We start from the raw sequence: 26,341 nt of genomic DNA on the forward strand, positions 1-26,341 counted from the left end.
GAAACTGCTGTCTCCCCCCACACTTATGAAACACAATGCCATTTGTACATATTCCGGCTGAAAAATTAACCCAGTGTTATAGAATGTCAGACGTGATTCTTAGATAAGAAAATCCTCATTATCTGGTGATATTTATCACCATATACAGCGGAGGCATGGATGAAAAAAATATAAAAAATCTCGTGAGGTCACTTATTATATCTAGCATCCGATATTTGCTTTCTATCACGGTCTCCGAGCTTGAATAACCGGAAATATCTACATTTCAATATAAAAAGTTTTCTTTTTCGATAAAGTGTAAATGAAGGATTCGAGTTCATTCAAGTTGAACGTGCTCCTAGTGAGGAATATTTTTCCGTTGACATAATTATGAATGGCATCATTTAACAAATATATTAATTGGATCGCATAAAAATCGCACTCATGAAACATCGTATATATCAAACAAAGAATAGGGTGCTCTCTGTCAAAAACTTATTAAACAACTAAGTGCAAAGAAACCTGGCTATTTATTGGTAAGTATATGTTAAAATCTAATAAACAATTATGCTGATAATATAAAAATACATTGTTCTATTAAATCGCAGTCTTTTATTCTTCCATAACTGCACTGCTGAAGTAAATAGCTCTGATAAATGAGTTTGTCAAAGAAAAAATAGTAGCATCGAAACGGTACTAAGGGGAAAAAAATATTTTCCGTAATCTAATAATAGATATAAAAATTTCCAATAAAAGTTATTAGTGCATATTAAATAGTTAAACATTTTTCAGTTAAAATAAAATTGTTCTCTTTCTATTTACACCTCCATCAGAGTTTTAATATTTTATCTTATGGCGGTGTGCCTTCGATGAACGAAATTTTGAACAGCCGCGTTTAAACATACGACTATCGAAAATCCCGTGCGATGGTGTGAGTTGTGGTTATTGGTAGCTGTATGAAATCAAGTAAATGATGGAGTGGGATGATAGTATATATCTCGGTCTTCTGCTCATTTCTATTGGGTTTGGACAAGTAATTCGTCAGATAAAACACTTAGAGGTTAAAAAATGGATATCAACTATCACCGGCATTATACTAGTGTACATCGTCTCTGGTGTTCATCTCATTCATCCTATTTTGTGTACACTGATAAATGGGTTTATCATCACCATACTACCATTCTCGTGAGTTTCTCTTTCCTAAGTTAAATTTACAACCCCATTTGTTGCCTTGTATTTTAATGATAATATATTAGCTGTTGAATCTTGGAGTAATTAAATTTCAAATTATATTTCAGACACTGTCACGTCATTAGTTTTATTTTTACATTTGCTTATTTATTCTTCTTTCGGTCTACAATATATTTTGGTATTGAATACCCTCCCGCTCATACTAATGCAGTTCAGATGATGTTAACTCTGAAGGTTTGTTTCATATCATGATATATATATTATTTTGAATTGTTTTAATCGTTATTTTTAATTGTTAAGCTTCTCTTATAGCTGGTTGGGCTGGCTTTTGAGGTGCATGATGCGAACAAATTGAATAAGAAAAACAACGACAATAACGAAGATCAGTGGGAGCTGACAACTCCTTTACCTGGGCTTGTGGATATTTTTCATTATTCCTTTTGTTACGCTGGAGTACTTACAGGTTATTGATTTTTAAAATCGACATGTTATTCATTGGATTTAAATTGATTGCGTACTAATTTCCCTGTTATTGAATCTTAGGACCGTACTTCAGATATCGTACTTATTTGGACTTTTTGCACACACCATTTTCTAAGCAAGCAGATTGCTTAGAGGCAACAGTGCAGAAATTAAAATATGTGCCCATGTATGCCGCTTTATTTCTCATTTCTGCTTCAATATTTCCCCTGAAGGTATGTGGCATAATTTATCCATTACTAATTGGTTTACTCTATGAAAGTTGATATTTAATTGGTCTTAGTACCAAAATTCTGCTACTTTGGCCCTAAGCAGTCTTTCATGTCAATACATTTTATAGTAAATGACAAGAACAGGATGGTTGCTGTAATTCCTTTTAATTTTGAAGCTATTATTACTTCAAGGGGCATTAAACTTTACTGCTCCTCTCCCTCTTCTCTCTAAATTTGAATTTGATTGTATTTACATCACTGTTATTGAAATATCCTATAAATATCTTTTACCCTTTTGAATTGGCTGTTAGTATTTCTATCAAAAATGAAATTAATTTTCAAGAACTTAATTAATGAATATCAATTTCATTTTTGCTCCTCTTCCTTTGGAGTGGCTTATGATAGTAAAGAAAACTAAATAATAATCGTTTTTTTATTAATAAAAAAGTGAACAATGCATATTAGTTCAACTTTAATTTAATCATTTCAACGTAAAATTTCAGTATGCTGAAGAAGATGCATTCTACAATGAAAGATCAGTTTTGTATCGTATATGGTATTTAACACCCTGCTTTTTCAACTTTCGAATGAGGATATATACTGGATTTGTATTGTCTGAATGTGCGTGCATAATGGCTGGAGTTGGAGCATACCCAGCTATTGGAGATTCAAAACCTGGAAGAGGTCCTGCCGCTTATACCCTGGTTAAGCAGATGTAAGTAATGATTGATTATTTTAAAATAATTCAGTAAAATTTGTAATATTATGATAATGTTACGTATTTGAACTTATTATTAATTAATATCTCCACCTGAGGTAGCATTTGCTCTTAAAACCCCTTGGTTAGCGAGCAAGCCAACTGTTTATCACTATAATTGGTTTTATGGAGATCTTAGTCCAATTATCCTTCATGCTGTTCCCTTCTGCCGTTTGTAACCTGCCAAAAATCTGAATTTATCTAATTGTTTGCTATCAGTCTGTTCTATGTGCATTTTTATTCATGAATTGGTAATGTCATATATAAAACTATCACAGTGCTCAAGATTATAATAAGTCTTGCCATGGAGCATGAGCAATAAATAACTCTTAATCTTCATTAGCATTTGTCATGAGGAAAATAATAAATGTAAGAGAATGTTTCATGCTTCCCAAGAAAAAGTACCTCTTATTTTTCTAAACTATCCAGGATTATAAAAAAATGTTAAAATTTATATGGTAAACTGGTAAAATGAGATTTTAATTTCAATTTAATAATTTTCATTTTGAATACAATGAGTCCAAGAATAGCAGAAAGTAATTATAACATTAGCCTTATCAAAGCTCAACTAATATGGAAGGTGATATTTCTTGTGCAACATTGTTAAGCCTTGGGAATTATGTTCATTCCAGTGTTCTGGGGCATGTACTTTCATATGCCTATGATTTGTTTCTCTTAGGTCATATGATCCGAAGAAGCTGGAAAATGTAAAATATGATTTTGAAACAGTGCACAACATTGATCCATACCGTGCTGATTTTGTGTGCACATTTAGGGAAGCAATGAAGACCTGGAATATGGCAGTTCAATATTGGCTGGCAATTCATGTGTATAAGCGAACACCAAGAAGTATCAGGTATTTTTATAGTATTTTGTTCCAATCCATGTTTAAACTATAAATATAGTAGTTTTAACCATGTTATATACGAGGGTCATCCGGAAAGTAGTACCCGTTCGTGAAATAAAGACACAAAAGTAAATATTAACAAACATAAAAAATTTTATTTGAAAGAGGATACTTTAAACTACTTCTCAACATAATCTCCAAGCAAATTAAGGCATTTGTCATAACGTGTGACAAGTTTCTGTATTCCTGCTGCATAGTCCTTCGCCGCCAGCTCATTGAGATACAGGGTCACTCATCTGTAAGCTTGCGAGGGACCCATCTTGCACAAATTTTTGCATAATGCAGATGGTGTTTAACAATTTCATGAACAATTGTTCGAGAAACATTGGGAAAATGCTCACAGATGTCATCAATTGTGACGCGCCGATCGTTCCTCACGAATTCGTCAACTGAGCTCACCAGTTGGTCTGTAATGACAGACGGTCTCCCCGAACGCTCATCGTCGTGTGTGTTCCCCCTCCCCATGTTGAAGTTGCGACACCACCGCCGAACAGACGACTCGTCCATTACATTGTCTCCATACACCTCCTTTAATTGGCGATGAATATCACATGGGCGAACGTTTCTTGCATTGAGGAATTTAATCACTGCCCTCAATTCACAACTGGCGGCGTTCTCAATTTTTTTAAACATTGTAAACAATCACAGAAACAACACAGGCAATGCTAGCGTCACGCAACTTGGCTCAGAGAAGGCAGACAAGCCACTGAAGCTATCTGACCTCGTCCAGCGGCTACTCGCGTCGTCAGCACTTCATGCGGCACGAACGGGTACTACTTTCCGGATGACCCTCGTATAAGAAATTATTACAGGGAAAGTTCCTAAACCTTGCATAACTCGAGCCGTGGCATTAGAATACTTTTGAAAAATATATATTCAACATTGCAATTCAGCGTTTATAATTTTTGTCTTTCAGATGAAGCATATTATCTGTTACAAACAGGGCCTCACTCAGCAGTGAGCAACTGTTTGGCATTTGCTACAAAGTATTTCTTTAGTTTATTAATGTTTCTGAAGGACCCCAAAGCTTTCAAAGTGGATATCCCCATGGATTTTTCTGCTGAAAATGTCACATTGGAATTGCTCCATACCCTTATATTTTTCTATTGAGGATGGAAAGTTTCCTGGTATAAAATCTCATCTAACTTAGGTTATTCTGAACCTTCACTTTTTGCATAATACCTCGCATGTCAGGGAGCCAAATTCATAGTAGTGCATGATGAGATAAATGGTCTATTGGTAGTAAAAGATACTAGCTGATAGTCACATATGCCTTGTGGATAAGAGAATGCTTTCATGTATTTCATGTTATTGTATAGGTTTAATGTACTAAATAAGGGGCAGCATTTTAGTATTACGTGCTTTGAATGCGAATCACTTTCATTTTTTTACCATTGATGTTATTTAATCATTCATACTTGAAATACTGCAGTATTTAAAATACTTGACACTGATTCTCGCCAATTATAAAAATGTGCCATACCATTTGTGGGCACTTGGGTGAACAATATTGTACAAAATATTGGCTTTAATGAAGAGAGATAGGCAATCTTTCGTCCATTTGTAATCGTCTACCATATATTTTAGTATGTGATGATCCTATGGTATTTTAAAAATCAGGGCACCCTTTTATTTATACAAATACATTAAAAATTTAATTACATTTATAATGTAAACTTTTGATGTTGAACTCAATGTGTTGACAAGAAAACAATTGTTACTTACAAATCAATGGAATTATTCTTTTGGTCATTGTGGATTACTATCTACTATAATATATTGCATGTATCTGTTTTTCAAAGTATTTATCAAAAGTTTACTGAAAATATTTTACAAGGTTAAGAAAGCGTATTTTTTGAGTATAGACAGATTCGTAGTTTTTTTAAATTTATGTACTATTAAAGTCCACATTTCTAGAGAAACCTTTTAGTAATTTTTGTATCCATCTTATATACAAGGTAACGTTTTAAAAAACACTATTCCATAAGGTGGTATCCTTTGACTACATAAGGTCATTCTTTACTTTTTTACCCTTATATTAAGATAATATAAGTAAGATATGAACCCAAACCTCCCCATCCTAATTGATTACCAGTGCTGTCAAACCCTTTTTCTTACAAGGAAAATGTGTTTTTGGGTGTGACATACCTTTCCCAGCCCATAAAAGACAAGGGCACATAATGTGCACTATGATATTTTAGGTTAGAATTAACAAAAAAATTCATGGATTAGACCAAAAGTTATTTTAAGGTTGACACTTTATTGGGAGAAAATAGAATTGTCTCCTTAAAAATTGTCATCTATGTATAAATGTTTATATATATTAATTTCATTCACGTGGAAGTACATATAAGGAAAAGTGACAGGAAAATATATAAAAGGCGAACACAGGAGAGGTGGGGAAGGCGGAATCAAGCAGGTCACAAGTGCCAAAATATTTCCTTTACTGGGGCTTGAACCACAGATCTTTTGACTTGCCGGGCCAATGCCCTAACCACTTGTACTATCAAGGAAACATAATTTACCCTGAAATCTGCGGGGGGTTTGTGCAGCTAAGTGCCCTGATCCTTTGGCCAGGAGATGGCATTAGGGAGCTGTTTCACCCACCGAAAGAGAAATGAACGACCCAAGAGGAAAGGGCAGTAGGTAAAGCAATCATACAGCATCATAAAGGATAGGAACAGTGTGTTTCGTGACACACATTGCCAGAAGAAGGAGACAAGCCACATTGGTCAAGTACACATTTAAACAAAAACCCACCATATGGCGAACAAATATTCATTTACATGGAAATAGATATAAGGAAAACCTGCTGCTAAAATCATATATGTATGCAGTAATTTTTACTGTAGAATTCTATTATATTTTTGTATTCAAGTGGCAGTTTTTGTTCTATTGTAGTTGTGAAATGAATGCAGAGACTATATCTCTTTGTGAATCCTTTGTGCTGTAATGTTGTTCCAGAAAAATCAGCAATTGACAAACCTATCGCTAATTTTCTCACTTCAATTAAAATCATTGATGTTGAAACCGTAATCCTGTTCCTCCTGAGTTTTATCTAGTTGTTGACCTGTTCCTCGAGCTTTAGCATTTAGGAGCACATGAATGTTAAGTTTTTTACTCCTTCTGTATCTGCATTCACCGAATCAATTTTTTGCCTCCTCCATTCTTGTATCATCTTTTCAGTCCTAGGTGGACCAAAATGTCTTTTGTCTGCCCTCTTTCCATTATCTGAAGCATAAGTCATGACTTCAAGTTTAAATGTGATAGTCTATGACAATCTCTTTTGATCCCATGCAGTTATTCTATTTTTAACGTTTTATGCAACACCTAGTATCTTTGTGTAAAAGCAGACATTTCACACCAAATAGCAAGGAAACTATTATGCATTGAATGACACTGTCATACTACTCGCGGTTGAGTGTCTATAGACTTCTCCTTTTTAGAAAAAAAGAAAAGACCACAGAGATAGTGTGTTTGAGCAGAGGGACGGCATCCCTATTAGCCTAATGAGGTTACGTTTTGCGGAAGCACCATATATGAGAAGAAACTAAATGTTCTGCATTTTAATGCATCAATAATTTATTTGGAATTGTTTTAGAAAATACTGCGTAGGAATTATTAAAGCTCTGTTGAATAAACCTGGATCAAAACAGTGTTATCAAAATTTGTGATAAATTCAAACATTTGCCTGATGAGGAAAAGATACTCAATAGAAAGGACCCTTCCCAATATATCAGCTTGCTTGCTAATAGTACACAGTTATACCCCTAGGCCCAAAATATGCCATCTGAATTTAGAGCACATCTGAAAAAAGTGCATCTTATGGGCCGGGTAATATGGTAAGCATTTGCCTCTATGATCTACTTATCAGTGCAATTGCATGTTTGTACTGAAAAAAGTACAGTTTTAAGTATACTTGTATTTTATTTTAGTGGTATCAGAATGTATACTGGAAAATAAACAAATATTTCAAAGCTCCTTAAACAGGTTGGTTAATTCATAGAGAATTCTTACAGACAGCTTATTATTGAGCTTTTGTACAATGTGGCTTTTGGTGATTGAAGATAATTAAAATTTTGTTTCATAGATAGTGACTTCAATAATGTAATAATTAACTTAATGGAAGATTGATGATCAACCAGAAAGCCTTTGTAATTTGAGGACGCCTAAGATATCATTCTAAAACATTTCCGTGATAATTGCGAGATGTTATGTTTTTTTAATATCTGTGCTTCATTATTTATGATAAATTATGTTTCAGGACTGATCCAGTAAGTGATAAATAGTAGATATGTTATCTGTGTAGTAACTAACTAAGTGACTAACTCATTACACCTGTGGGAATGATGGCAGGGTTTTGCTCAATGATCATCCGCAAAATTTGAAAATTCTTCTTTTAATCATAATAAGTTGAGGCACCTTCAATTCATTCCCTTTTAACAAAATACAACATTAAAATTAATTTTCTCCATATTTCAGTAGCATAGGTTAACCTTCAAATTTTTTGGAACTTTTTCCTATTACTTTGCAATTTGATACCAGGGCAGGGTCGTATAGCAGGGAGTATTGGGAAGTATTTGATTTTGATCATGAAATCAAAAATACCATTAACTATTACTTTGGGTTTTGAGTACCTAGTTTTTAATAATCCTTCTGTATTGATGTAGTCAAATTCTGTGTAGATAAAGGTTTCCAGGTATTAGTTATTTTGTAGTCATTGTCCTTTTATTTCAATATATACATATATATGGTATATGGTCTTGCTATCATTTTAAGTTCTTATTTATTTCCAGTTTCTGCATTAAACTTTCATCTATGGTTCTTCTGTATTCTCCTTTGTATCATACATTAACAGAGGGCCAGACTTAGAAATTTCGGAGTCTCATGTGTATAATAAATGGTGATGGGCTTTATGTTCATTAATATTAATAAAATAAAAAATCTTATTCATTCAGGACATTATATTTCGTTTGGTTTCTAATTAACGTATATCAGGTTTTTATTTATTTGAAAAGGTAGTGGTTAAGATATATTATCATAATTATATACATATATTTATATATACATATACGTTCATATATATGTGTGTGTATGTATATGGATATATATATATATATATATATATATATATATATATATATATATATATATATATATATATATATATATATATATATATATATTCATACACACACACACACATATATATATAAGAATAACTCATTAACTCATCCCCTCATATTTAGCTGCAAAATAACATTTCCATCTTGCAAATAAAAGCAATCATAACTTTCCCAGGAAATACACCAACAGGTGCCCCTTTCTCAAAGCTTCAAATCCATTTTACCACTTCTCTGAATACAGGCTTAAATTTAATGTAAAACTTTCAAATTAGAAGGCTTTGTGCAGATTTGTATATGGAGGCTAGTTGCCTGTGCTGGACCATTTTTTATAATTAGTGAACTGTATTTATTTTTTATTTACTCAGAATTAATGCAAAACCCACTATGTGGCCTTGACATCGGACTGTTATTACAATTACAAATACCCAAGCCCTAGGTTGAGAAAAACCCATCCAGGCAGAGATCAAGCGTGCAACCTTTGAGTTGATAGACAAGGGTGTTTCTGCGGTGCCACCGGAGCTGGCTAGTTCAATATGTTCAAATTTCATTGACTTGTAAGCAAACTTGTAGCTTTGAGACACAGGTCCCAGGTGACTATTCAGAGAGTTATTTTGACTATTATTTGCCAGTCATTGTGCAAACTAATAAAACTGTTATTTGCAAATTACCAGATCTATATGCTTTTGATAGATGAGTTTAATCAAAAAATCCTAGAAAAGTTCAGCGCAAAAAGTATTGTATTTTGACTTGCACCCACGAACCTTATTTATTCAAAATATTGGTTAAAAATATCTCCTGTGACTTAAATGAGAAGGTTCAAACTCCTCGGGTTAATGTTCAATGCTGAATGTTATTTTACCCCAGATGGTCAGTACTACCTATTTAACTATATTGTATTTAGATCATTATATTAACCTGTATGTAATATTTATTATTCAGTTAGAGAATTTTGTAGTCAGGATTGTTATTATTAAGCTCATTGCTATTATGTGACATAAATATCATGTTACTTGCTTTTTCAATGTTGAAAGAGGTGTGAGCAAGAGAACGAACAATACTCATTGTAAATAACACAGTTTTAAGTGTAACATGGTGAAAATCCTTCATGATGAAAGAAGACATTTTTATTGCGAGTATGACTTAGGCTTTGTTACAGCATCACATTCTCAGGCGAAGGTTCACCTGAAGATGTTATGCCATAATGAAGGAAGGTCTTCCACCTAAAGAAATAGCTTCAGGTTGACCTGAAGATGTTAGGCTAGAATGAAACCTAGGTTGTAATAAAAATAATCTATGCAGAAAAGTGGAGTGTCTTCTTTTATCATGAATCTCATTGTATTTTATCACAACTTGATCATAACAGGACATTGTGTGCTCTTCTTTCTGAGACCGACATCTCTTTGGCTTTTCTGAAATGTAAGAACTAAAAGGGACAATACTTTATGTTGGTGGCGGGTGTTGTGCTTTCAAAAGGGCTGTTAACACTTTTTCCTTGTGTGTGGTGTGCTGATATGAGGGTGCATCTTATATGCCAGCGTGTCTTATATGCCATCAGATATGGTAATTTTCCAGTATGAATATGCTGTACTTTACGCACAAAAAGGCCCATTAGTGTAGTCATTTGTTCACTTAAAAGGACAGTACCTTGCATTTTGTTCAAAAATAATGTAATTTATATCAGTATTTTGTACAGCAACACGGGCATGATATTCAACATAATTGAACTACATTGCATGCTAGCTTGCATTGCCAGGTAATGCATATAAATTTATATCATTTAACAGCAACTTTAGAGAATTTCCATGACTGCCAGTAATTGTATTTAATTATTTGGCATCTATCAAAATTATTTGTGTTTAATATGGTGTAGGTCAGTGTTGCAAATATGCTTCATGTAACAATAGACATTATATGAATTAGATTTGTACATTTATTGTAGATGATTAGTCACCCTGCTTACAGAATATTTCCTGGTATGAGATGCATTTCATTGAGTTATAATTTTATTATACTCTGCAAAAATCGCTTAAGTTTTTTTAATATATACATACTTGGAATATATACCAAACATTCAAACAGCACACCATCTAATTTTATAACATGACTACAGGTTTATAAATGGTAACTGAATGTCTTGCTGTTTAATGGGATGAGAAAGAAAAGTTTGTTTCATTGGCACTTTGCATTTAACATTCAAATAGCTTGGAATAGTGTCACCGTGCTTGAGAGATTAAAGAGAAATAAAGGTAATTAGCAAAGCCAAAATATCAAGTTGAGTGAAGACTAAATATAAAAGCAGTTCTCAAAGAAATGTTTAGAATAAGATCACATTCAGAGACCTTAGGCTGAATCACTCAAGTTGCTTTTCTTTATAAAATAAGTTTGATTTTCCACACAGCTAAGGCAGTACTTGGAATCATCAATGAGTAGTTTGGGAAGAGGGCGAATGATTACTTAGGGGATGATCAGTTTGATTTCAGGAAGGAGAGAGTTGGGTGATGCCATACATAGCCTTGAAGAGGTCACTAATAGAGAGAAACATGGATTATTATCAGGATGTGTGTTTTTGTGTTTGATAGATTTTGACAAGGTGTTCAATAGAGTCTATTGGGTAGAATTAATGAATGTAATGCAGAAAATAAGGGTAGGTAGGAGGAATGGGTGGCATATACACAACCTGTACATGTCTCAGATCGCTCAGGTGGCGGCAAGGTGAGGAGTGCAGATAGACTGTTATGTGGAGAGAGGTTCGACAGGTTTATCAATAATCACTGGTTATTTTTAAGAGGAATGACATTGGGTCGGAAATCCATAAAATTTGTTAGGTTTGAGGATGATAAAGCTTCAGTTAGCCAGTCAGCCAAGGGATTGCAATCATTACTGAATGCATGAGAAAATCAGTGTGATATGTATTGGATGGAATGAATATAAGTAAAGTAAAGGTTATCAGGTTTTCTAGGAAGAGAAAAGCTAAGTCAAACATTAAAACAGGAAGTCATAAATTAGAGCAGGTGGAATAGTTTAACTATGGTGGAAGTATTTTGGACCATAATGGACAAATTATTAGTGACATTTGAAAAAGAATTGCATTAGGCAAAGAAGCTTTCACAAAAAGAAGGGATTTATGGCAAAGGAATTGAGTAAGGATGTGAGGAACCAATCGGTGACAAATTTTATATGGGAGAATGGTTTGTTATGATGCAGGAATATGGTCATTGAAGCAAGATGGTAGGCATAGATTTAAGAAGTGTGGGTATGAAAGATGGAAAAGGTGAAATGGGCAAAAAGAAATCAAATAAAGGAGTCTCTGCCATTGGCTGGAGGAATTTGTAGACTGTGATAGAGTGGAAAACATGAGGCAAATGAGGATGGGGCAGAAAAAGTACAAGTATGTTACTAAGAATGAGGGTAGGAAAGAAGTGTGCAGAATTGAAGAAAAAGCTTGTGTAGTGTTGGATTTAAGGTTTTTTTGTTAGGAGAGGAAAAGGAATGTATCATTTTCAGTGTACGCCCATCCAACACTTACCTTAAATGGTTGGTTATCTGATATGTAATAGTAGTATTGGAGTTTTATTTCCTTAAAGAATCAAATTTATTCATATAATTGAATTTTTAGGAATGCATTTTGCATAGTATTATATTTTTCTCATAATTTGGAAAAAATCAGTTCATTCCCAATCCAGTAAAATTTTAAACTTTGCAGATAAAAAGGACTCGCATGAAAGTGCTGTTTTAGTAGCTTCATGAAATTAACTACTTATTGAAATGACTGGCTACAAGACTCAAAACTAGTTTACCATATCAACTTCCTAGTCAACCTCTATGACCATCATACCCATGCTGTTTCTCTTCCTATAATGGGATGATTGTTTGAGTTTAAAGGTCATTTTAACTATATGAAGCTTATAAAGTCATTTTCCTAAGCAAGTGTGTTCAATGCTGTTTTTTCACAGAATCTTAAACTAGGTTTCAAGTTAGTGAAAACTATATTAGTGTAAATATTGATTCCAAAACTCAAGATTTTAGTTCAATTTTGGTTATGTTTCTTGTCCCAATAACCACGAACCAACCTGCTGAAACAGCCCATCCCTAGTTATAATTAAAGAGAATAATGAATATGAATGGCTATTATTATTATCGGATTTGTACCAGGTTTTCTTCTAAATTCAGTTTTGTAATTAGGAAAGTTAGTATTAAAAAAATTTTTTGTGAGTAATGAAAAAATAAAAATGAAGTCCCTTTGGAATGTGATAATAGTACATATGATGCATGAATTTTCATTTTGAATGAAGATTAAGAAAAGTATTTATAACCCTGCATCATTGCTATGAACAGCCGATTCATCCACTGCTGCTATCTGACAGGCATATCTCTTGTTGCAGGTTGTCTAATAAGTATGTTAGTGATTGGCCATGGCAAATATTGCTTATAATATTGTATGCAAATCTTATAGATCTGTGACTTATTTAAGCGAGTGTTTATGATGACTGATTTGGTATTAAGTTGTTAATTATGTTATGCTATGTTCATTGTTCACCTTATTGAAACTTCCTTGTTTTGATACCCCTTAGGTGAAAACCAGATACTTTAAGTTTTCATTATGAATTACTTCATGCATACATATTTTACTTCTAAATAGTCTAGTATTTTAGTTGGATAGTCTCAAATTCCAAAGAAACTGCGGGAGATGCCGCAACAGTAACTTTTAACGGAGTCATCCGCTAATGTGCATTTTAATGCAACAATTTTAGAGCGTAAAAATCATTCGCCTTGACTGGGACTCGAACCCAGGGCTGGGTTCGAGTCCCAGTCAAGGCGATGATTTTTACGCTCTGAAATTGTTGCATTAAAATGCACATTAGCGGATGACTCCGTTAAAAGTTACTGTTGCGGCATCTCCCGCAGTTTCTTTGGAATTTGTCAAAGGGAAAACACCATACGTGTTTAAAGTTGGCTTTAACCTCGTGGACAGTCGCGCCTCGCGCACGACTACAAATGCATGTGACATTGTATGTACGGTATTTCGTCATAACATCTAGTTCCTTTAAAAGCCCCAAAATTTCAGAGTTTAAGAGGACGCCTCGGTAGCTTAAGTGGCTAAAGCACTCAACCGGATATTGAGGGATCTGGGTTCGAGTCCCAGTCAAGGCGAATGATTTTTACGCTCTGAAATTGTTGCATTTGGATAGTCTCATTTAGTAATAGTTTTTGTGATATTTTGTGCTGTTTCAATGGATTATGGAACTATGATATTAATATGTCTTTTAATTCTTTTAAAACCTGTTTCTATAGTAGAATTATTTTGAACTGTCCTAAATTGTTTAAAACATATGACGTTCATCATGAATGTGAGTATTTTTATGTGCTATATGTTCTTATTTATTGTTGATATTCTAACTTAGATTGTCGTTGTGGTTTGTTTTATTCTTATATTTATATTCATTTTGCCTTAGAAATAATTTATCAAAATTTCATCATTTATTATCATTTGTATATTCCTGTATTGTTTTTCCTTTTGTTTTGTATGTACTTTGGTAGTTGCCTGTAAATGAATCATTTCATGTTTAAATAAAACAAAATAAAATGAAATGCGCCTCTGTTCATATGTCCAGCCTTGTCATAAACAATAGCTTTCTGGAGAAACCTCTTTTACACTGTAATACTGAATTCCTCATTCTTACCTATAAGACCTGCAGCAGGATCTGAAAATAAGAAACGATTTTCAGGATCTGATATTTGAAATAAGTAATATGCCCCACATCTATCTGTTAAAACCTGGATATGCCAGTTGCTACTGTTTTGTCCTGCCCTATGTACATCATATAGAGATTTTTAGTTTGATATTAGGTGCATATTTTTCCTGTAGAGTATTTATTTATATTTTTATACATTTTAATTTAAAAATCTGGAGAGAATCCTTTTCAAAATAGGTTTCCATTTAAGTAGAAAGTTTATGAAAATGAAGTACAATGTAAATTTCATGGCATTTTTGCCACATTTCATCCTTATATCATAAATTTAAATGATAATTGGATTACTTTATTGTGGTATTTGTATGAGGAATTTTGGAAAAATATTTTGTTGAAGATGGAATGTAACTATCTAAATTTTTTTAACAGCCTTTTACTCTGAATGAGAACTTCATTGATATTCCCCACCAACTTTTTTTTTCCTTTTTCTGCCACAGCATAGATGACTTTCAATGAGTCAATCATCAATCCAGTTATGTCATTAGCAGAACTCTACTGGTCAAGGTAGGTTTTTGATTGACCTAGGCACTAAGCACTCACGCATATAAGTCCCACCTGACCCAATTCAATTGAAAATTATAATGCAATAAACTATTCTCCAGCTCTATATGCCTTCTATTTTCCTTAATTACATCCAAAACCTCTAATCCTTGACTCCTCTATCTCACCCAACATTCTCTCTTCCCTTACCTGCCTAGAACTTAGTCATTTGGTTTCCAATCTGTCCATCTAATTTTCACATTTTTCTGTGCACCCTTATCTTAAAGCCTCTAACCTATGCTTATTAATTGGTTTCAACAGCCAAAGTTTCTGTGCCATACAACTCCCAAGCTATCTATGAAAGTTTTCTTTCAACACTTCTTTGTATCTGTACTCAATATACCTGTCATTGATCGATATATAAAAGCTTCCTTTTCCTGTTACAATGCTTTTTTTAATACCCTCGCGGCTGTGCCAATTTTTATCTAAAGCATTTCCTAATTTTGTGAACTTTTCCACCCATCCAAGTTTATTTCCTCAAAATGTAATAATTAACTTCGCCATCCAATTTCTTTATAACCTCATAAACTTTGCTTTTTATGAATGAATCTCATGCCATCCATATCATTCTGGTCCCATGTGATAGGCATGAGAAAATACTTGGAAATTACTGAAATTCGTTGTCTGACTAACTAACCTTCTGTAATAATTCCTAATCAAGTATTAAAAAAATTAAGCCTCTTGATAAATTGCTTGCAGTTCTTAAAATTTAACCATTGAAAACGTTCTCAAAAGTTTTCTTTCATACCTCCTGGACGTGCTGCAAATATTTTGGGCAAGTCATTGAACATTATGTGAAAATACATTTCATGTAGTGTTATTGTTATGCATCTACCTGTATTTATCTCATAAATCCTATCATTATATTTTCATTCATTGAAAATTGTTAGTATTCCTGAAAAATTTTCTATTTGATATGATTACCAGTGTTTTTGTACATTTTAAGGTTTTCAAAAATTGCAAATCCGAGAGAAGCAGTAAAAGCTTTAATTCAGGCTTCCACGTGCAAATGTTAAAAAATGTTTAATCCTTGGAAAATATATTATGTGGTTACCCACTTATGTTGTAAAGTTTTAAAAATGCACGGTTATAAAACTCAACCAAGGAAAATTCAATAGTCCAAGTATTTCCTGGTAAGCTTCCCTTGAGTAATGATATTACTAACTCAATAGCCTAAATTCAAATTTTTCTCAAATGCCCTTCTGTGATATGTGATATTCAGCAGTCTTCACTAAGTATTCAAGAGTGAATGAAAATATTAAACTTACAGCTCCTCTCGTGACATTAAAATGCAGGAGCAATCTGGTCATGAACAATTTAAATTTCCGCATGACCATTAGCACTTGACAACATTATTTGGAGTAAATATTAAGTAGATTATTTCATTTCATAAATAACATTAATTTTATTTTCAATAATTGTTCCATAGTTTTTAGAGTAGTATGAAGCAAGTGGCAATACAGGTTTAGAAAATTGCAGTTATTCATGAAACTCATCATGTGCATTGGGCACAAAAGGGTATAATATACCACGTGAGTGCATTGGTTGATAAATTGGATTTTACTCATTTTAAGCATTATTAGATAAGCTCAGAACAAATTTAGAAGGCAGTACGGTGAGCCCTAAGTTTTCAAAATAAACGCCTGCTAATGCATGTATTACATGTAAATGTCTGACTGATGCTACACCAACACCTTTTTTTTAATCATTTTTGGATATATAGTATTTTGTGAGTCTTCTATATGTAATACCTGCATATCCCTTCAGAGATGATAGGGTCAATGTGCAAACATAGACATCTTGTTTCCAAATTATAGTATGATATAAAATGAATTGCCCAAATGACACACCTGACTGAATTTATATTTTTCATATTCCTAGCCAGCTGTGCTTGTGATTAAATTAAAGTTATGGTTTTTGAGTTGGTGTTTATAAGGTCATATATTATATGTAAAAACATTGGTTCATTTTTCATGAATATCTTCATGCTGAAAATCATATTTTGGGATGTATAAGAACTAGTAAAATCTAATTTAACGTCCAGTAATTAGTTTCTAGTTTCTCCTTCAATTTTTCTTCATAATATTTTTTAGGAGTTGTAAATCATTGAAGGTATAGATTCAATATAATAATATGTAATTAATATAATCACTTAGTAGCATATTTTACCGTTTTTAAATACTTCCTTAATGTCATTTTTGTATTTTGCTCTTTGTCCACTAATAGTATTGCCTCATATGAAAGTGTAACTGTATTGCAGTTTTTTTACATTAAGGGAGGCATTCAACATTAAACAAGCTAGGGATTTCTCCAGCCACCTTTACATGAAGTACATCCCGAAGTTACATTATTTTAATTAAGTTTTAAAATTAAATGCTTGTGATTAAATTTTTTAGAATTATGTCTTTCAAACTTTGATTGCAGTACTCCCAATTTATGAGAGAAGAAAGAAAACTATCTGCTCTCTTCCTCACTTTGACCCTTATTCTTGCTGAATTCTTAAAGAGTTGGTATGCAAGCTGGCATGGTAATATAGGGTGAGCAAGAGAAGAAATAATTTATAGCATCTTTACTTGCAGTAGTTCATTTTACCTTTTGAATTTCTTCAATGAATTTGCTTGATATCTTAGAATAATTTTTATGATGCAATAATGGAATCATGTTATATGTTTGGATTTCTGTAGAGTTTAATATAGTGTTGTGCATGATTTACAATATTTACATTCACTAACTTAATTCCAAAAAAGATTCTTGCCAAGTAATGAATGCAAAGTAACTGTAATTATTACTTATGTTTTCCCCTTTGAGTCGATGTCCCATGTTCAGTCAGTCCATTGGATAATAATGCTTATCCTATGCTCTCTAATCTCCAGTCAAATCATATCCCTACTGACTGCAAAGTCTATAGGTCCAACACAAGGCACAAATCAGTAATAGTATGGTGAAAAATGGCATATTTTGATATAGTTCCAAAAAAATGATGAGAAAAGTTGATATTGCACCTCAGGTAATTGTTTTTTCAATTGCTTTGCTTTAAATAACATTTTTCTCATTTATTCTACTCTTGTACTTTGTGTTTTATTGTATGCTTGTCATACTATTGTACTTGTGATCTTTCGCTTTAGGGCTTGCATGTAACGCATCTGTTTGTAAAATTCGAAGTGCCCATTTAAAAAGCCTGACTGAACCATTATTGCAAACTGTCTTAGTCCTGCATGCTTTGCATGAATCCCTTTTTAAAATGTTTTGCGTGTATTGTTCTACTTACAAATTTTTTTATTGGTAGCTAATCCGGTCATATAATTCAACATTTCACTTTTTCATAATTTCAATGATAAAGATGTGAATCTGTAATTAGTCTCTGTAAAAGTCTTTCAATCAACCAGCAGTCATTGCAAGTTGTGACATGATCAGTTTGCCTGCATCGACAAAGGAAGTAATATGCAATGCTGTATTGAATTTTCATGTTTGCCTGAACAAATCTAGTAGTTACTAGGAGAGGTGACCCATAGTAGAGGTCATTTGCACCAGAAGGGATAGTTGGGTAACCTGTTAGTGGTAGGATGTTTTAGGAATGGAGGGAATGTGGAGAGAAGCCTGGCAATGGTATTTGTCTACTCCTAATGCCCAGGGGTCCACAATTTAACATCCTATCTGACGAATGGCATACTCAAAGTGCTTGCCACTTAGCTTCCTAAGTAGGGATCCAGATACCACTGAAAAATCCAGCCATCAGTGGGATTCAAACCTGGGCTCTTGGAACCTGAACCAATCATCAGCCCAGAACTACATCATGCTTTGTGAAGTTTATGGAGAGTCTTTTCTTCCCTACAGTGCAATTATAAGATAGTTCAAAATGTTCAAAGAGGGAGATCAATCATTTTTAATGGATGATGGGCCCATAGCAGCGTTAACATGACTGCTGCCATTGTGAGAGGAGATTGTCTTGCAACGTTAATAGCCCAGTTGAAAATATATAAATTTCCATTTGGTGTCATCTGCTCATTGGCAGTAGAAAAATTTCATACAAGATGTGTTTTTGGGTAGCGAGTTCCACCAAATTGCAATTTTATTTGTGAAATGTATTCCTCCTCGTCCTCCCTATAGTCCAGACAATTCAATGTAATGCCCCATACAGTTTTTTTTCTGTGCCCCAAATTAAAGAATACCCTCATGGAAAGCACATTTCATTATCATAGGCAAGCAGAGGTGAACTGAGCATGGTTCAACTTGCAATGGCAGCAACTGAAGCAATTACTCCCTACTGGAGTAAATTTTATGAAACTTGTACCATGGATGCATGATACATTAAGCTAACAATGTGACATTAAATTAAATTTTTTCATGGGAAATTGTGAAAAAAAATGAACAAAATATATTGTTAATTCCATTCTTAGTCAATTCATTTTCAGACTTTCTTTAGTGTTCATGGCAGAATTTTTTTTGCATTTTCTCCCATAGTTTTGTGTTCTAAAACTCTTCTTTATCAAACTGCAGGAAGACAACATGTTTAGTGGGTACAAATAGATTTTATAGTTGGATAAGAGTTTAAATGAGAAAAGTGCCATGAATACCATTGTACAGTCTTTCTTAGAATGACTCAAACCTCTCACTTTCCAGTACTTCTTACTTAATAAAATGCTAATCTGATGAGTTGTGAGGGTGGGGGTCCTTTTTTTCAGGAAATTTTTTTCATAGATGTATTATTATATTCTAGCATTTTACCATTTAGGATTCTATGAATATATTAAAGAAATTAATAGCCATGCTGGCAAAGATATATTAGCCAAAGTATACATTACAGCAGTGTTATCCCTATCCACAAGCTCATTATTCGGCATGGAAATAATATTGGAATAAACAACCCATAGTGATCCATATGTATATCTTTAACTCTGAATGAAAATTTGAGCATCAACAATAAGTTCTCAAGCTCTCCCAAAATAAACAATATTTCTATTGCCTACTACTTTAACTCTGAAAAAAATGCTAAATCATGAGTACATCTCCACCCAGGATAACCATTGAGTATGAAAGTATAATGGCCCAGAGTTTTAAAGTGTTAATATAACGTCATTGCTCCTTGCATTTGAGAGTAATGTGTAACATCATGAACTTTTTAATGTATATAATAATACCTTTCAGATACCACACGTCTAACAATTTTTTGTAGGATGCCAACAAAAATTGTTGGTTGTCTCGCAATTTGAAATTATTGCTTGAATTTGATAGGTTGTTGTATGTTGACCCTGTCCAGATAAAAATTATAAAAATCCCTTAATAGTCTAGGCAGCCTTTATTGCTAATTGCCTTTTTATCAGTAGACTAAAACAATTGTGATCAAATTGTAGTAAAATAATGAGGTATTCTCTGTACAAATGTAAATATTTATCAGTTATTTTCAGTACTTTTTTGACAAGAAAGGCCAATTAAAATCAGTTACGTGAGTGAATTTTTTATTTTATTATCAATTGGGTCATATGCCTACGTTTTGGCTTTACGTCATTTTATTTGAAATTGAATCACAAAAATAGACAATCCATTCATAATTTCTTTTCTTGAACAGTTAATATAATCTTCCTAAATTGAAAATTACAATGAATGGGAAAATATATTAAAATAGATATATTGTCTTTAAAAGCTTTATGTTGAGATTCATGCGGAATGGAATACATAATATTTTTCATTTTTCTTTGAGTTATACATTTATTAATGTTCAAACTGTGGATTAATTGGCTTGAATGTTGTGGTTATAGGTTGGCTGCAACAATGTTCATGTCATCAGTCTGGCATGGAGTGTATGCAGGGTACTACCTCTGTCTGTGTTCTGTGCCATTTTACCTGCCTGTGGAGGATTTATATGATAAACTATTCCGAAGGGAAGCCACTGGTTTGGTAAGTCTGGATGAAATTCGTCAAAATAAACTTTATTTCTTTCATTTCATTGCACATCAAACTCTCTTAATTTTCAGGTGAGAGGAATGTACGACTGGATATTTTGGTTCACCAGAATGCAAGCATTCTCTTACATGGGGATAGCATTCCTTCTGCTGGATGTTAATTCTATCATTAGATATTGGAGATCTATTTATTTCATAGGGCATGTCCTCACTGTCACAGCCTATGTTTTTGGTATTTTCTTGTTAAAAATGAGAAAGACAAGACGCCATAAGCAGTGATTAAAGAAGGCAATCTCAAGGTATCCAAGGATAATACAGGATATTGTGCCAAAAAATTTGATCACTTTTTTGGCTGTGTAAGTTATCCTTGATGAATATTTTTTGTGGCCCAAGTAAATGTGATAATATTGTTTATTTTTTTGGGAGATAATCAGAGTATGACCTCATGCACAAGTAGTGGTTCCTCTAGAAATTAAATCATTTAATTGTGTGATATATTATGTGTGTTCACTATAGGAGTTTGTTTTGACTCAGAAAGTGTCAATTTTTAAAATATTTCCTTTAGGTAAATTGTGTTACAGTCGTTTTCATTTTGGACAATTTAAGGTGTACCTAATGATGTCCTGTTTGTCTTTAAATTACTGCTAATTTTGAATGATTTAAATTTAAATTTAATATTTTTATATAATGAATTAAATTGCCTAATTCCCTCATTTTATGGAAGAAAAACAAAATATGTATATACATTTATATGGTTGAGCCATTAAATTAAAATAAGTATTTTGTGGGGGAATTCTTGATCAAAAAATGGTAATGTAATTTTGGAAAGGTGTTCATGAAAGAAATGAGTTGTCTTGTTTCAGAACAAACTGTTTTTGAAGTAGTTGTGTTGGAGAGAAACTGTCAATTTTTGGAGTTAAAAGTATGATAAATTGTACAGAGGAATTACGTATTAATGGATAGACTGTGTAGCAGTAATAGTAAGTTAATAGGTCCATTAATATAATTTCAATTACAAATAATCTTATTGATAATCATTTAAAGAAAATTAGTTTTGATATTTCTATTGTAGCCCTGTAACTAACATTAGACAAAGTTTTCAGATAGGCGAGAGTTAATAATACAGTTCTGGGCATTATAAAATGCAGACGCTACTTAATTTTACTCTCACTCCACAAAAATAATTTAATACATTCTTCATGAGTTAATTGAATATTTTTCCAGTTAACTCTATCTCGGTTGTGCAATCCTTTTGGTTTTATTTTAAACTTCAATCTTTTATTTTGACTATGTATCTTAAAGTTCCATGTAATTTAATAGCCATAATTTTTTGTGATATTTTAATTACTTATGTGTTCCTAGTGAAAGGCATCATTATTCAATCCTTTTCACTCATTTAACATCAGTAATTGAATTATTTGATTGCTTATCGAGTCAGCGACATAAGAGAAATTTAGTCCTCTGAGTGAGTTTTTCTCATCTTTTCTTTAGGCTAGTCACTAAAAGCATTTTTTTCTCTGGTGAGAAATAGATTCATTATTGTTTAGTGCACTTTCTATGATAACCAAAGTTTATTTTATAATAAAGCAAATATTTTCAATTTTTATCATCATCAAGAATCACCTGTTAATCTTGAATAGTGAAAGATGGTGTAAGAGATGAAATTGAGGGTTGAAAAGGCATACTTAATTGGGAAAGAGCCAAAGAAATTAGATATACATGCATCAGCTAAACTACTGAACCAATAAGGCCAGTCACCCTTGCTTCCCAGGTGAGCCTTTATGATCCACATCCTAAAAACAGCCCGTAACAAGAGGTAGTGTACTAGATCAGCAAATAAACTTAGAAAGAACAATTCAAGCTCCCTTAACATATTTTTTGAAATGTTTCAATGAAAAAACAGGGATATTTCTTCAATAGGACCGGAATGCTGCTTTCATACAGGAAAACTGTCATTCATAAAGCTTCTCTGTAACATATTTTCTTACTAATACTTATAGCTTCTTCTAGTAATCTATTAGGGAGGTCAGGCCTCCGTTCCTGGTTTTATTGCTCATTGATGGCAAGAAGTTTCTTTTGTCAAAATAATTCATCACTCTGGGGCCTGAAATGTTAGTTTATTTTGGCCTAATAATAAGTGAATGGGTTGAATTGTTGTATATTAATTTAACCAGGCATTCAAAATGGTTGTTAAATTATTTGTTTGTCATAGTTGTACTTCAAAGGGAAGTTATGTTCTTATTTGAGTTAAAACATCGTGAGGTTTGGTTTGGAGAGAACTCAGTTAAATGGAATATTTTCCACTTAGTAATCATACTTTTGTTGTGTAACATTTCAAGCCTATTCTGAGCTATTTTTCTTACCATTTCCGTCTTTCTCTAAAAGAAATAGTTATTTTTAGACCCTCAATTATGAAACCAATTTTCTTTGATAATTTCACTTAAAAACTGATATATGCTCACCATAATTTGATAAATGATATGAAATTATGCTTAGATGACCTTAGCTACAAAGTCTTAGATATTGCATTACATTTTGCAGTTTTGGCATTTATAAATAATGTGGAACTGCAAATTCCACTAAACCTTAAAAATGAAAAGTGTTAAAATGTGATTTTTTCCATGTTTTCATGTCATTTGTGTTGTATTAAGAGATAATGCTGCTGGTAGAGCTTCAGAAATTTAGGGTAACACATCTAGTTTATTACACAAGAGTGATGTATATACAGGGAAATTCCCATTTTAGGAGATGAAAAGAAAGACTTTGAAAATTGAAATAAGTTGTATCTTTACTTAATAGCTGTCGTACTGTATTGGTTTCAATGAGACATTTTGACAATAGCCCAAAATGTGGGGTAAATTTTGATAGGGAATCTTCGAATTGAGATTTCAGTGTATTAATGGTGAGCCCTTATATATGGTCCTAATATTTTGTTCCTTATATTTATATCAAATTCTTAGAATTTTTATTCAGTCAATGCTATTCCAAAGATTTTATTACATTATGGGCAAACCATCAGTTATCCATGAATCTTTTAGATTTCATCCTAGAGGTATGTAGTTCAGTACTTGCTACTATAATTTGCCATATTTTTGAGAAAAGTAGACTGGAACATTGCTTTTTATGTGATAAAGCCATCATTCAATTATAACCCACGAATAAATGCAATGGCTATGTACGTATCAGTGAAAAAGGTGTGCCAATAGCTGTTGGTATATATTGAGCAGCCATATCTGTTTGACAATTAACATTTATAGGGTAATGCAACAATTTCAGAGTGTGAAAACCATTCACCTCGCCCCAGATTCCAGTTAAGGGCAATGATTTTTACACTCTAAAAAATTGTTGCATTGAAATGCATATTAGCGGATGACTCCGTTAAAAGTTACTGTCGTGGCATCTCCCGCAGTTTCTTGGAATTTATAGGGTAATTTCAGGAAGTCATGAATGAAACATAGCTTTCTCATAATTAACCAATACTAATGTTTATCTTATGTAATTGTTTCATTGTCAGTTACCAAATTTTTTTTTTTTGAAATGACAATAGTGATTACTCCATGAATTCATTTTTGTTTTTGAGTGCAAAAAAGTGGTACCAAAGGTGAATTTCTGTTATATTTTGTTTTTGTTATATGCTGTACCATTGCTCTCATGTGTTGCTGTGATTACCACAGATTAACTTGAGTTGGTTACAGTTTGAGTTACCCAGGTAGTGTGTGGCTCTCAATAGCCCTAAGTACATACTTCCTTAATTCATTATATAATTAAAAATGACTCCGTTTTACCCTCTCAAATAAGAGGAAATAAATAATATTATGTGATCACAAATATCATCAAGTGCTCTTGTGAAAATTCAAAATAAGTATTACTCTACGGAGTATAAAAATCTACTTTAACCTCCCTAGGTTTCATTATTATGCTGGTATCTCTTTACTAAGTCTATAGTGAGTATCATCAATGAAGCTAGCAAGTTGTCAATTATACTGTTATGTTGATGCAAAATAATTTGTCATGAGCATCGAATGTTTAGTATATATTAATCTGACCAAATATGAATTTTTTTTGATAGATTGTTGATGAATGCACTCTTTGTTGCTTAGCACAGGAAAATGTTTGACTAATCTCTTTACTTTAATATCATGTGGTTGCATGATGTTGTTGATATCTCTTTATTTAGTAAATAGTGGATGCAATCAATGAATTTACTTGGTTGTCTTGTACTCTGTTACTTAGATGTAAAATAATTTTCCGTGAACATTGAATTTTTTATATTAATTCACCTGACCACAAATTTATAAGACTTAAGTGACACTTCTGTGTTGGATTGTTGGTAAATACACTTTTTTTACTTAGAACAGATAAAATTTTTCACTCATGACATTTTCAAATAAACTTCTCCCAAGTTGAAAGTTAATTTATCTCTTCATTTTCCATAAGTCAATAGTTTTATAATGTTTGAGGCGTACCATTACATCATTTTAAATACTATTTTCTGTCCCAAGTCTCACTAACAAGTAATTTAGTGTTTAACTCCATAGGTGGTAACAATTGTAATATCATATTAGTTGGTTTACATTTTAAAAGTATTTTCTTTTCTTTTATTTTATTTTTTTAATATTACATTAATATCATATTGTTTTTATTTGCTGGTCCAAATTGAAAATCGCCCCCTAATATAAGTACCAAGCGAACCGACAAATTCTTTATTGTCATCATTATAAAATGGAATTGATAAGTTTTTGGCAAATGACTGATAACAGTGCCAGTAATCCCATCAATCCTGCGCAGAAGGAGCTTCTTTGTCACTTCCCACCAGCTATTGTGCTGCTAATTTTACATTATAAATGAGCTCATTTTTGAAAGATGTCATTTTTTGTAATTGTGATATTGCATGGGTGTTTTTCAAGTTTTATTTTAGATACTAAATGGTGATGTTTGTTTTGTGTATTTTATGTGTGAATATTCTGAAATATATTTTCCTTGGTTATTTTATTGGGTTATTCTGCACAAAAATGCTTTTTACAAACTTTCCAACAAATGATAACAATTCAAATTGTGGTTCTATGTATGTTTTATCTCAGGTAAATAAAACATTGTTACAATGGTGAACACCATATTTTCTGTTGAAAAAAATAATTAAAAAGAGAATATATTCTGTAAATGAAAAACAGTAAAACTTGCCTATAATTTTGGAATCCAATCCAAAAGGTTTTGTTGTAAAATTAATTGTCAATATATCCTTCTGGAACTCTGTATGGGTTTTTTTCATTCTAGTCCCCTTCAGCAGACCTCTTTCAATTCATCCTTCTTCCAAAAGTACTTATCTATGGCTATGGTAAGAAGCTTTGAAAATAATTTAAGGTCATTAGTAAAATTAATGTACACATAGTAATATTAACATTAATTAAGCATATAAGTAAAGAGAATTGTACATTTATTTCAAAAGCAGTGTAAAACTCATCTTTGACGAATGCTTTCCTAGAAGGCATTAGAAGAAGA

The 26,341-nt window shown here is 32.6% G+C and overlaps 1 protein-coding gene across 1 annotated transcript; it reads left to right on the top strand.

Moving 5' to 3' along the window:
• Positions 1–952: 952 nt before the first annotated feature.
• LOC139690588 (lysophospholipid acyltransferase 7-like) lies at positions 953–21,439 on the top strand. The gene is made up of 8 exons (XM_071588067.1): positions 953–1,164; positions 1,278–1,404; positions 1,483–1,633; positions 1,714–1,865; positions 2,366–2,577; positions 3,299–3,475; positions 20,699–20,837; positions 20,915–21,439. The coding sequence occupies exons 1-8, from the start codon at positions 953–955 to the stop codon at positions 21,119–21,121; spliced, it is 1,377 nt and encodes a 458-aa protein (XP_071444168.1). The 3' UTR covers positions 21,122–21,439.
• Positions 21,440–26,341: the final 4,902 nt, after the last annotated feature.

This window comes from Hetaerina americana, unplaced genomic scaffold, assembly GCF_022747635.1.
Source record: "Hetaerina americana unplaced genomic scaffold, ioHetAmer1.1.p SCAF_3, whole genome shotgun sequence".
NCBI lineage: Eukaryota > Metazoa > Arthropoda > Insecta > Odonata > Calopterygidae > Hetaerina > Hetaerina americana.

What these genes read in the sequence shown, in the direction of transcription:
- LOC139690588 (XM_071588067.1), top strand. Translation starts at nt 953, where the DNA reads ATGGAGTGGGATGATAGTATATATCTCGGTCTTCTGCTCATTTCTATT. An exon ending in ATCACCATACTACCATTCTC is followed by an intron (nt 1,165 to 1,277) that starts GTGAGTTTCTCT and finishes ATTATATTTCAG; the next exon opens with ACACTGTCACGTCATTAGTT. An exon ending in CTTCAATATTTCCCCTGAAG is followed by an intron (nt 1,866 to 2,365) that starts GTATGTGGCATA and finishes GTAAAATTTCAG; the next exon opens with TATGCTGAAGAAGATGCATT.